Here is a 13,641-nt window from a genome sequence, read left to right on the forward strand (position 1 = left end):
CAATATCCAATGAAGAGCTTAGTCCCAAGAATCCCTTTATGTCACTGGACTAATTGAAAACCACAACAACACTGCCCTCACACTCAGCCCTCACTCTGGGAAAGGTACTGCTGTTTGGAGTCAGCCGGGAAGGTGTGGGTAAGAGTACCTGCGTCTGAGATGAACGGAAATAAGTGGTAGAACTGGATACAGTTGGCCTTAGGCCAGCAGCAAAAAGTGAACCTCTGAGCTAGAATCTCACCCACAGTATATAACATTTACTATCTCCTGGTGCATGGGTAGGGAGTCAGACTAGTCGTGCCCCTCAAGCCAAACGGGCATTCCCTGAACAGGTTTAACGACAGAAAGTGATCACTCTTTTGCATATTAAGTGCAGGGGTGGGAGTCAGATTAAGGGTGCCCCTCGAGCCAATCAGGCATTCCCTGCACAAGATTCCTCCTCCTTACATAATTATATGTTGTGTTATGTTATGTTATTTTGCATTTATATAGCGCCTTATATACCATTGGTGTGGTCTGAAGGCGCTGGTAGGTTGAACGCTCTTGGGAACCAAAGTTCAGATCAGTAGAGAGAGCAGAGAGAGTCAAAGGTGCGTATGAGCAACGGGTATGTGCGCAGCTGGTGCAGTATTCGTGTAATAGCTGCTTCTTAGCGGTAGGTGTGGTGGTTGAGAGATCAGGAGTATGTGTTCGTTCTGGCAGGATTTATCCAGACCGAATGTGGCTGCGTTAGGCCTGAGGAAAACGCCTGGCTGGGGGGGTGTAACCAGCAGTGTTTACTTAGAATAATGGGTAGTATGCGGCGGATGTTGGTATGAGAACAGTTATACCGAATGGTGTCATAGTATCTCTGTGTTCTAGTCGAGCGGTGGTGTAAAGGGGAGAGTAAGTGTGGTGGTGTGATATGATGGGTTATATGCTCTGTCAAACGTTCTCTGCATTTCAAACCATACTATATACGTAACGCAATTCTATGCGCTCCAGTCCGCTCCATGCACCCCAGTCTGCTCACACACTCCGGTCAGCTCGACGCTCTCATGCACTCAGTCCGCTCCGCGAGCTGCAGTCTACAACGCACGCTCCAGTCCGCACCACGAATGTACTCTTGTCTGCCGCATGCATGCACTCTTGTCTGCCCCACGCATACATTCCTGTCTGCCCTATGTATACACTCCTGTCTGTCCCATGCATACGCTCCTGTCTGCCCCATGCATTCCCTCTTGTCAGGCTCATGCATGCACTCCTGTCAGCCACACACACTCCTGTCCGTCTCATGCACTCCTGTCCGCCACACGCACTCAAATGCGCTCTATTTATTCCGATCCGTTTTGTGTATTCTAAGTTGTTTTATGCACTCTATTCACATATTTCGCCCGTAACATCTATGAGCATCTGATTCTCCTAATTTAGGAATCTTAAAAGAAGCTTTTAAGTAGACCTGTCAAACGGATTTTATTAACATTTTCATATACTGTTTTATTAATATCACTTATCAGCCAATATTCCCTCATGGTTATATGGGTTTGTGTTGGCATTTGTATTTTTAGGTTTTTGTTTATTTTATTTATGTATTTATTTTATATTGATATTAACATTTTATCTTATTGCACTTATTGCACATTTGGTATTAACATCAACATTTTACCTTATAGGACACATTGCATATTTTTCAACTACATTACTGCTGGGACCCTAAGAAAGGTGCACAGTTTAAACCCAGTGTGACCTATTAAGGGGATCTAACATTGTGTGGAATCAAATTCCGAGGGGGGGTTTAGGGGTGGATTTTACCTTCTTGTAACATGGGGAAAAGAAATGCTACCCAATGAAGGGGGAACACAAAAAAACTCCTTGTAGCTCCCAATAGGAAAATCTCAGAAGGTACCTGGAGGACTACCTAAGAGTTATATCTGGAATGATAGGAGGAAACAATACAGATAGCTGAAAGAGAATTGGGAAACTCACATATAACCCCTACTAGTGAAAATCCATCTCCAACCACAAAGATGATGGCTAAGGGACAGCAAGAAGATAAACGTGCCATCATCTTAGACTAGTGAGAGAATTTAGATAAGCACTACAGGATCCCTGTATATATTATAGGGGTGTGAAAAAAACAGTGAGCAGACTGCTACAACATGTGTCCTCTTTTTTTTATAATAGGGGCTTGTTGGCGGAGGACTAAATACAGAGAGTATAGACTAGAGGGGTGACAACAAGCTACCTTTAGATGTCCACACCAGAGGAAACAAGAATCGGCCTCAAACCATCTGGGTATACAGGCACGCCATCAATCTTTTAGCAAATATAAAGAGATGGGAGGCTCAATTTTAACAAAAATAACTCATATATTTATTTTGTTTAACTCGGTCATGAAACAGACCATCTGGTCACATTTGCAAATCTCAACAACATCTAAAAGAGTATCAAGTAAAAAGAGACAATTGGTCAACAGTTTTGATATTTGCATCCATTCACATAATAATTTGTGTCATAAGTGAAGTTAGTAGCACATGGGTGACTTGGAACTAGCATATATATATATATTTGCTTGGATTTTAAGCCCCCAATTTGGTTGTGTCACACAGATGGTTTGAGACCCATTCTTGTTTCCCCTGGTGTGGACATCTAAAGGTAGCTTGTTGTCACCACTCTAGTCTATACTCTCTATATTATAGGGATGGCAACATGATCATTTCTGAATGTGGGATTAGAAGAGAGAGAGTATGGAAGATGGCGCTAAAAGGAAAGGATGATCTACTGGACCTAAAGAACCAATTGGATGACATCCAAGATTCTGGCAAACTTGCCCTCTTACTTCGTCTTGATCTATATGCCACATTTGATCTTGTGAACCACCAAATCCTACATCATCCCCTCACCTTGGTCGCTAACTCCTCCCCCGAAGCAACAAGATGGGTTGATTCATTTCTTGTAGACAGAAACACCTGCGTATTCGCTGAAAACGCCACAGTCCACCCTAATCCTGTTCCCTGTGGAGTCCCACGAGGTTCTTGCATCTCCCTAACACTTTACAATATATATACTAAGCCCCTCTTTGATCACCTTCCACTCCCTCAGCATATCCTACACTATTTAGGCTGATGAAACCCAAATCCTGCTCTCTGGAAACTACGCCCATTACCTCCACTATCAATAAGATCTATGATACCATTCAAGTATGGATGTCCTGCCACCAATTCTGTCTTAATGATGATATGACTTTGATCCTTATCGTGGGGTCCCCCTTGCATCTATCTAAACTAGACCCTGCCTTTCCCACCTTCACAATTGATGCATTTACCATCCCATTCTCAACCACCATCAATCAATTGGGTGTCTACTTCGGCTCCACCCTCAATATGTCATGCTAGGTCAAGGTCATTGCTTCCTTGCAGCCCCTTCTACCAAGCATATAAATGCCAGCAAACCTTTCCTCTCCTCGCACAACCATCTCACCTCGCGTAGAGCTATCATTGACTCTCAGCTTGATTACTGCAACTCACTTTTTACAGGCACCTCCGATCGCAACCTCAACAATTTGCAAATAATTCAAAATAACACCATCCATGCATCTTGGACCTCTCTAAGCACAACCACATCACAGTCTCCAGACAAAAATCACACCGGCTTCCCGTGCAAGAGCACATCAACTTCAAAATGATCTCAATCACTCACAGATGAACGCCGCTCCTTCCGACCTTTCGCAAAGACTAAACAAGACTTACTCGAGCCGGCCAGTGGATGCGATCTACAGCCACCGTCAGGTCACACTGAGCTTCAAGCACACCAGAGCAGAGGGCTCTAGCTTCTCAGTCACAGCCACTCGCTTCTGGAAATCTCTTCCACTCAGCCTGTGCTCTGAACCCACATACTGGCTGTTCAGAAGACAACTAAAAACCTGGCTGTTCGATTGATCATCCTCCCACCCCCTGCTCCCTTCCTCATTTACTGTCTGCGTTCTGTAACCAGTGCCTTCATGCCCACAGGTTTAGTGCACTTTTATAAATATAAATAAATAAATAACGAATCTTAGTATTTAAAGCTGAGAGCACCCTTATCCTGGTACGGGCAGTTTGAGGACGCATTGAGGGAATTGGCAGAGTTAAAAAGTAAGGTTAATAAGATGTTTTATTTTCTAAACAGCTTTTAACAATCAACTTTAGGCTCATTTAACATGTTGGATGTTTTGACATTAACAATCAATACTATGCTCAATGAGGGGCAGTCCAATATGATACTGTCTGGGAACAATTGCCGGCCAGTTTCTATCATGAGTGCTGAGAGCTACACCTTGGCTTCTGCCCATGTGAATGGGAGTCTTTCATCAAATTCTCACCAAATCATTCAAGCGAGAAAAAATAATAATTTTCAGACATCTGCACAGGTGCTGACACCAGATTATATTAGTGTGAACTCTGAGTTTTATCTCTGTACGGTGCTCCAAAGGCAGGAAAGAAAAGTTTACAAAATAGATCTCTCTTTGGACTATTGATAAGCATAGGATCAAGTCTCTGTAGTTAGAGATCAGTGAGTGGGCTCTATGGGTACCAGCCACTTAAAACAATCCATGAACAAATCAAGGAATGAAATAAATAGAGAGAAAAATGGCATTCATCAATCATTGTGTATTATTTCATACATAGTGATTTAAATTTAAATAAACTTGAATAATAATCACAGTTACATGATAGTTATTACACTGAGATGAAAAGCAACAATCCTAAGGAAGGAACAGTCACATATCTTATTTGGTGCAAATAAAAACAATGATTACAAATGTAGTGCCCAGGGACGGCTCCTATAGCCATGATGAATACAATATTTTAACAATAAACCGATTTCTTTTACAAGGACAGTATGAAAATTGTCATGACCCACAGGACGTGCCCCTTTTGGTCTTCCTGGTCTTTATCGCAACAGGCCTCGCATTCCCTGACACTCCCAACATGGCCGTCCAGCGTGACACGTCTTCCGCGGTCTATACGTTGGACGTAACATATTCTACTAATAGACCGCACCCCCGCGGCTCCACAAGTCTCAATGCTATTGCCAAGTAGCAATCAGACTTGTGCTCCGTAGTTCGCAGTATTGCTTTCCTGGTTCCTAGCTTTTCTACTTCCATTCCTTGCCCCTTTCCCTTTTCCTCTTGCTTCGTGGACTCATGCGCCATCAGCACGTCTTCTTCGTTTCCCGGATCCCCGGATTGCTGCATCCCGGAATCTTAAACGCACGCTGGAGTCGGAAGAGACTCGCTCAGCCTTATTCAAGACCAGGTCTGTCCGCAAGAAGACACCGCCCACGGAGTCCAGCAAGGATCAGTCTAAGGTGAGAAGGGGGGAACTCCGTGACAGTTTGAGACGCCTACCGACCGCACTCGAAGTCGACATGGAAGCGGCCGTCCAGGACCTGATGCGAGGTATGCAAGAATGAACCACCGAAGTGTAGAATTTAAAGGCGGAAAATGCTGCTCTCAAGCAATTAGTTCTATTCCGTGATTCAGCCGCAAAAGAAAGTGTGTTACTGGGCAGAATTGTTGACAAATACGATGGGTCGGCAAAAACCCTTCGTGGATTCCTGGACTCATGTTTGGTTCACTTTACATTTAAGCCCTATTACTTTTCCACTCCCAGGGCTAAGGTGGGGTTCATAATATCCCACCTTTCCGGAAATGCTTTAACCTGGGCTACACCCCTAGTTAACTCCGGCGACACTCTCCTAGATGACTATGATGGTTTCATACGGGCCCTAAAGACCATGTTTGATCGCCCTGAGCAGGTCTGTAGTGCCCAGGAACGCCTCTTAGACTTTCAGCAGGGATCTCAGGATATGCTCACGTATGTAACCCACTTCAAGCAATTGGTCAAGGAAGCTGATTGGTCTCCGGAGGCAAGTTTTACCCTTTTCAGGAGAGGACTAAATGAGGAGATTAAAGATGAGTTAGCCAGAGTGGCCCGACCGAAATCATTGCAGGCTCTTATGGACCTTGCCATGCAAATAGACTTTCGCTTCCAGGAAAGGAAGGCAGAGACGAAAAAATCTAGGTGAAACCCTCCGAAGGTGTCCTTTGAGAGTACCTCAGAATCTGACACAATCCCTGGATCAGTCACCAAACTGGAACCCATGCAGATAGGAGCCTTCCGTGGACCCATATCCCCGCAAAAAAGGATGAGAAGGATTAATACGGGGTTGTCCATGTATTGTGCTTCAGACAAACACTTGGTTAGAGAATGCCCTCTGGCTCCTCCTCGGCGTTCGGGAAACGCCAACTACCGATCCTAGATGGAGCAGGGCTTCGGGAGAGAGATGTTTGCTCCACATCAATTCCATCCTTGAACTCTCCTGGACAAAACAATCTAGTGATACTACAGGCCATGGTGTGGCCTAAGCACGGTGTCCTCGTTTATGTGGCCTTGGCGTGCATGTTCTAGTGTGAGTGCAGCTGCTATGCCCCTCTTTTCTTTACCCCTCTGGGTGAGGGCCTGCCTGGCTGGCTCCTCCTTCACTTTCTGTAGCCTCTGATGCTTCTGATTATTAGGCCCTCCTGGGTTGGTTTGTGTGCCTCTTCCCTGGTTCTAAGGCCTACCTGGGTTTTCCTGTGCATTTCCTCACTGGTTCCCCCCTTTTTCTTTATTTGTATCTTGCGTGTGCGTGCTTTCTCATAAATCCATGAAAGAAAAATAAATACTTAATTCATAGAAACATATGCTGTCCCAAGTATCAAATGCTAAATACAGTAACAAATGTGCTGCCCCATTGCAATCCGGCACTCTAGGCTGTGGCCTATTCAGTCTTATTGTAAATATGTCCCTGGCCAGTGCAATATGTGGCATTTTATTCATTATAATGCATGACCACACCATCATCCAGAGCTTCAAGGAAAGACCAGAAGAGAGGCCTTTCTTACTATGCCCCTAGACTCTGGAACCACCTTCCCGTCAACACGCAACTCACCCTCGCCCTTCTACATTTAGGGAAAGATCTCAAGATACTCTTCTTCAAGGACTCACTCCTTCCTAGCACTTAGGTCCACATCCCTTCCACTCCCCACATAATCTGAGACTGGGCAATCTGCTCTCGGAGGTTTTATTCCCTGATTGTAGACCCCTTGCTGACAATTTCACTCCTGCCTTCGTTGTTAGCTCCCTGCCCACTTGCAATGGCTCCTTGCAATCTGATCCCCTCCCTGTGTACTTATCGCAGTATTACTGAAACTTAGCAATGATGCAAGTGTAATTAGCACTCGGGCAAACATTTCTCAAGTTTAAAATATCTATTATTTCAATACATTTTAGTGCCAGGGCAATGCATGTCTAGTCCCAGTCCCTGGGCCTGCTACACACATGCATTGAAGGAATATGTTTATTGTAATGTGGCAATTATAACAAAGTGCTACACTTGCACCGAAGCAAACTTTCTGAGATATGGCTCCTATTGTGCTTATTCTGATGCACGACATCTTGAAGTTGTATTTGCATTTAATAATAAAACCACCAATACACAGTTGTTAATATACTAGATAACATGTTTTGAGTCGTTTAATTCAATGCATTTGAAAACTATTTGTGATTTGAAAGAAGTGATTATATGCAGTTAGATCCTTGCTCTCCTGTGCTAAGGTCCAGCAGTGCACAACACATTATCGCAAACAGTTCCTTATCAAGCAATAGCTGTGAAGTGTCACAGAAAGTCATTTTAGAAGAAAGAAACCTGAACAGATAGTCATCGTTTCAATTATGGTCAATTTACGGCTGTAATTCGTCTATATCCAGCAGCAGGAATGCTGATGTCATAATACAAAACTAACAACAATTGTTTACAGGTCAGTAATGATGAGTAGCCATGACATGTTGTTATAACATGTGAGTAGAATGGGCCTCATTACGACCTAGGCGTTGGACCATGGTGCTAATAGCACCATGGTCCATGCCGGTAACTTACCGACTCAGCCATGGCGGAATGGGGAATTACCACCCCATTCCGAGGTTGGTGGGGCGGAAATTCCCCATGCCGCCATGGCCCTTCCCCATTCGCATTTTTGGCCCATAGGGCTCAATGGGAATGGGGAAGGCGCTAATTACAGCACCGTAAATTGCGGTGCCGTAATTAGCTCCTAGGTCCCTTTGCGGGTTGGTTTTTTAACGCCTGCTAAAAGCAGGCGTTAAAGTGCAACCCGCAAAGGGACCTCGTAATCAGGCGTTAAGGGTTTAACGGCGCAGACACCTTTTACAGCGCCGTTAACCCCTTAACGCCTGGGTTGTAATGAGGACTTTAATCAGAACATTAGTACATGTTTTCAAAATGGATATTGCATCTTGTCTGATATTTTCAAGAGATAAATGGGTGAGGAGGTCAGGAGGATGCATACATGCTCCACCCCCTTACATTAGAACACCCTCGTATTCTGGTACCATGTCCTGAACCTTTAGTAACTTGAACTGGGAAAAACCACTTTGCTGCCCCTGCGAAAGACACTTGTAAACCATGGTGTTATATTATTATTGGTTTTTGTAGACGTTCAACAGACTGTATAATATAGGCCAGTCACTTCGAGAATGATATAAGTTAATGTGCCCCTCTGATGGTAACACGCCTGTCAATCAATACCCTGAGGCTTGAGATGTTACTGAAATGTGCTTTAATTACATGCTGCTCAAACTAGGACAGAAATGGTGCAACTCCATATTGCACAATGATTGTCACTCCTGGAAATGGAATGGCACATACACATATTGCTGTACTAGCAAGCACATTATGAATTTACTTGTGTGATAGATCTTGAGCAAAGACAGCAACCTGCCCCTTGAACAACCTCTGATATTATTATTAGGGTATTTATTGAGCGCTGACCTAGCTTCGAGAAGTGCACCAAGTGCTTTACGATCATTGGGGGAAGAACACAGAAAAAGGGAGCGGGGAGCTCACAACAGAGGAGGGCGTGATATGATACATGATATGATATTTTATTTATATTGCGCTCGTACTCAAGTGTTTCAGAGCGTGACCAGAAAAAGGGAGTGGAACAAGGGAGAAACAAAAACAACAATCTTACTAGGCCCAGTGGCATTGAGAACGCGCAAGTGCATGGAAAACGGAAAAGGGGGAAGTGCATGGAAGGGGGGAGAAGTGGACAGTGGGGAAAAGAGGAAACAAACAGAATAAATAATAAGTAAAATAAATAAATAAAGGCAATGAAAAGTGGAAGTGCAGCCAGCAAGTGGCAAGTGCTAGAATAGTCAGATAGAGTTTATCTGATAAGTGTAGAAGAAAAGTGGGAGGGGGACTGTATGGGTACACATACAGACCCCAGTGCGGGGGAGGTCTGCAGGCAGTGCAAGAAGGTGGCAGGGTGAGCAGGTTCCTGGGCCTGAAGGGCAGAGGGTGGCCAGGTGCACAGTGCCGAGAGAGAAACAGATCAGCAGGGGAGAAGAGGGGCAAATGCAGAAGCGAAGAGAAAGGTCTTGAGGTGCTTCCGTAACCAGAGGTGGTTCTCCTCAAGTTTCAAGGAGGCCGGGAGGCTGTTCCAAAGGGAGGCCCCTACTGAAGACAGAGATCTGCCCCCAGCTCGTTTCTTTGAGAAAAGACTGACCTTGTGGGACTTAGAAGTAGAGGAGCCAAGGGCTCGAGAGGGGAGGTATTTATGAGGGATAGTTGAAGGTATTTTGGACTAAGGCCCCAGAAAGCATTGTGGACAATGTAGAGGGTTTTAAATGCAATCCTTGCATCCACTGGGGGCCAATGAAGGGATTTCAGAGCTGGAGAGATACAATCCCAGGGCTGGAGGCCAAGGACAAGACTTGCAGTCCTGTTCTGGATTAGTTGTAAAGGGCAGAGATTGGAGGCAGGTAGATTTAGAAAGAGGCTGTTACAGTAGTCCAACCTAGAGAGAACCAGAGCTTGGGAGACAGTGATCTTCTGAGGGAAGGAGAGGAACAGCAGAGTACCTCTGAGGTGGTACAGTAAGAAGTTTGACTTTTGAGAGACGTCAGAGATGTGTGCGGAGAAGGAAAGTTTGGAGTCAAAGATGACCCGAGGTTCTTAGCCTCACAGATAGGGGTAGGAGGAAGGCCAAGGCAGGTCAGCCAGAGAGTGAGGGGAAAGGATGGAGAAGTTGTACCAATGAGGAGGATCTCAGTCTTATTGGCATTTAGACAAGGATCGCTGGGGGCACACCAATTTTGAATGGCAGTTAGACAATCAGAGATGAGGGAAGCAGAGGAGGTGGCTGAAGGAAGCCTGAAAATGAGTTGAGTGTCATCAGCATAGCACTGGAAGCTTGAGCAGAAAATGGAAATGCACTAGGCAAGAGCTGCCAGGTACTGGTTGAAAAGCCAGGGCGAGAGGTTAGGCCCCTGGGGAACACCACAAGTAGAGAGGGAGATAGAAGATAGGAAGGACCCAAATTGGACCTGGGAGGGTCGATCAGAAAGGTAAGAGGTCAGCCAGGCCAGAGCCTGATTGGTGACACTGAGGTTGCCATGAAGATGATTGAGCAGGGTGGTATGGGTGACTGTGTCGAAAGCAGAGGAGAGATCAAGTAGGAGGAGGACAAAGGGAATGGTAGAGTCGAGGTTGGATAGCAGGTCTTCACAGATGTTCAGGAGGGCAGTTTCCATGCTTCTGACAGCTCTGAAATCTGATTGGTGGTCATGGAGAGAGCCAACCGAGTTGAAATAAAGGTTAAACTGGGAGATGGGCAGCTTTTCCAGGATCTTACCCAAAAAGGGAGTGATGGGAATTGGGCGATAGTTAGCCAGACAAGAGGGATCAGCTGTGGGTTTCTTGAGGAGAGGATGCACAAGGGAGTGCTTCAGAGGGGAGGGGAAATATCCAGAGGCAAAGGAGAGGTTGCTGAAATCGGCAAGGGCTGGAGCAAGGGTATCAATGTGGTCCTTAATGGTTTTAGAGGAATAGGGAAGGACCTGTTTTGATGAGGCTTTCATGAATCGGACTTGTGTAGCAACTTCATCAGGAGAGAAAAGAGGAAAGGAGCAGAAAGAGGCAGGGGGGTAACTGAGGGAAGGTCAGCAAGCCGAGGAGTCGAGGGGAGAGGAGGGTGAGCAGAGGAGAGGGTGGACAAGATGTGCTGGGTTTTAGAAATAAAGTGAGAGACAAGAGCATTGCAAAGAGCATGGGAAGCAAGAGAAGGGGTGGGGACTGCCGCAGGATTGGCCAGCTCCGTGCAGATTTTAAAGAATTCAGCCGAGTTGTTAGATGCTGCAGAGAGACAGGCTTGAATGTGGACTCGCTTCTTGGTGCGGACAGCGAGTCGGTATTGTCTTTGGAGCAGGCAGCAGGCCAGTTTGTCAGAGGATGTGCTTAAAGCCCTCCATTTCCTCTCAGTGCCCTAGACTTACATTTAAGTAGGTCAGAGTCATACCAGGAATTTCACTTGTTTTTGGACTTCAACGGATCCTCACGACAGGGGCAAGAGCATCAAGAGTAGCAGAAATAGAGGAGTAGAGCTTGGACAGGGCTGTGTCAGGGTGAGAGTCAGCATGGGTTGGAGCAAGAGGGGAGAAAGTGGCAGCGAAATTCTCCACTGACACACGCTTCATGGGCCGGATGTCCGATTAGGTGGGTGGCAATCTTGGGGTAGACATGGCTTGAGGGGAAGAGATGGAAAGATGAGAGGAGATGAGGCAGTGATCACTCCAGGAGAGAGCGGTGGTGAGGGGAGTAGAGAGGGGGAGGCTAGAGGAGATCAGGACATCAAGTGTGTGTCCAGCAGAGTGTGTCGGGCTGGAGGGAAGGATAGATAGGAAGAGTGAGTCACAGAGGTCGCGAAAGATCGCAGATGAGAAACAGGGAGAATCAAGATGGATGTTGAGGTTACCAAGGAGGAGGAGTTGAATGGTCTGCCCACACGGAGAGAAAAGAGGTGATTTGACCAGGGGGCCGGTTTAGAGTAGCAACAGCCAGAGATTGGCTAGGAGAGAGAGAGAGCCTACAGACCAGGCACTCAAAAGAGGAGTAAGTCTGAGTGGAGATGATAGAGGCAGGAATCCACTCAGAGAAGATAAGGGCTGGGGAGGAGAGTGTCAACACTCGTGACAGAGCTGGCAGTGATACAATGCTAACAAATTGAGCACCTTATTGTGTGTTTTCCTTTGCTGTTTATTTAATAAGATATAAGGAAACAAGAATGTACTGACATGTTTAATGAGGAGGCTAACCCCCCGCTTAACATTTGGAAAATAAAGAACAATCTCTTTGACTCATTCATGATTATGTAACCAGCACACACTTTGCGGAAAGTTTTGGCTTAATTTTTAGTCTTTCTATAAGCAATTGGGCTGTGAAATCCAGGGTGAATATGACGAGCATTCCTTCTGTTGCTTATGAAGCAAAGGCAGTCCAAAATGTACTTCCTCTATAATGTGGAGGGATGCAAAACGTTAGACAATATGGCCAATGATCAATGGTTTCATGCAAAAAAGGGTCCTTCATCAAAGTAGGTTTCTGTGTATGATTTTCCTTAAGGCCTCCTTCAAGTCTTTATTTCGTAAACTGTAGATGAATGGATTCAGCGTGGGGGTAATGACAGTGTACATTAGGCTCACCACTCGATCCTTGTCAAGGGAATGAGAGGAAGATGGGCGGAAGTATATGGAGAATAGAGTCCCATAGAACAATATTACAGCAGTCAGGTGGGATGCACATGTGGAGAGGGCTCTGCGTTTCCCCTCTAGGGAGCGGATTCTCAGCACCGTAGACAGTATGAGAAGGTAGGAGAACAAGATTAACAAGAAGGGGAGCGCCAAAGATAAGGACCCCTCAGTAAAGATGACCAGCTCATTGGTGCTTGTGTCAGAGCACGAGAGTTCAAAGAGAGGGGTCATCTCGCAAAAGAAATGGCGGATGAGACTGGGTCCACAAAAAGGCAAGCGGGCCGTCAGCACGGTGTGGAGCAAAGAATGCAAGCTGACCAGTATCCAGGAGCTGGCCACCATCTGAAGACACACCCTCCTGCTCATCACCACAGTATAGCGCAATGGATGGCAGATGGCCACATAGCGGTCAATGGACATTACAGCTAATAGGAAGTTCTCCATGTTGCCGAGTGCGATGAAACAGTATAGCTGGGTCATGCAAGCATATAATGAAATAATCTTGGTCTCTGAGAGGAGATTGACCAGCAGTTCGGGGAGGGTGACGGAGGTGAGACAGATGTCCACAAAGGCTAGGTTTCCCAGGAAGAAATACATGGGGATATGAAGCTGAGCGTCTGCCAGGATGACCAACATGATGACCAGATTCCCCAGGACTGTCACGGTGTAAATCATTAGAAAAAGGGCAAAGAGGAGAGACTCATACTCTGGGTGATCTGAAAATCCAAGCAAGACAAATTCTGTCACTAAGGTCCAGTTCTTTCCTTCCATCACATTTAGTCTGGGAATCTGCAAGACACATAACATACATGGAGTTTAATAATAACCTTTGACGGTGCATATGATAGTTGTGACATGTTCTGTAGCTTATTGGAACTTTTTACTAGCCTCATGCACAGTAGGTGGAGCTTATGTCAATTATCTAGCATAGCAAATTAAAGAACAGACAACACAATGAAATGACCGACATACCAACCTTTCTAGGAAAAGAAAACATCATAAGTGTACAGCACAATCAGCAGCATGTTAT

General features: G+C 45.5%; 1 protein-coding gene across 1 annotated transcript; it reads right to left on the minus strand.

The window, feature by feature from the left end:
* Positions 1-12,449: 12,449 nt before the first annotated feature.
* LOC138568963 (olfactory receptor 1f45-like) lies at positions 12,450-13,382 on the minus strand. The gene has a single exon (XM_069646713.1). It carries the CDS (start codon positions 13,380-13,382, stop codon positions 12,450-12,452), a length of 933 nt encoding a protein of 310 aa, XP_069502814.1.
* Between the last annotated feature and the right edge of the window lie 259 nt (positions 13,383-13,641).

Source organism: Ambystoma mexicanum, chromosome 2q, assembly GCF_040938575.1.
Source record: "Ambystoma mexicanum isolate Mex_15411 chromosome 2q, UKY_AmexF1_1, whole genome shotgun sequence".
Lineage (NCBI taxonomy): Eukaryota > Metazoa > Chordata > Amphibia > Caudata > Ambystomatidae > Ambystoma > Ambystoma mexicanum.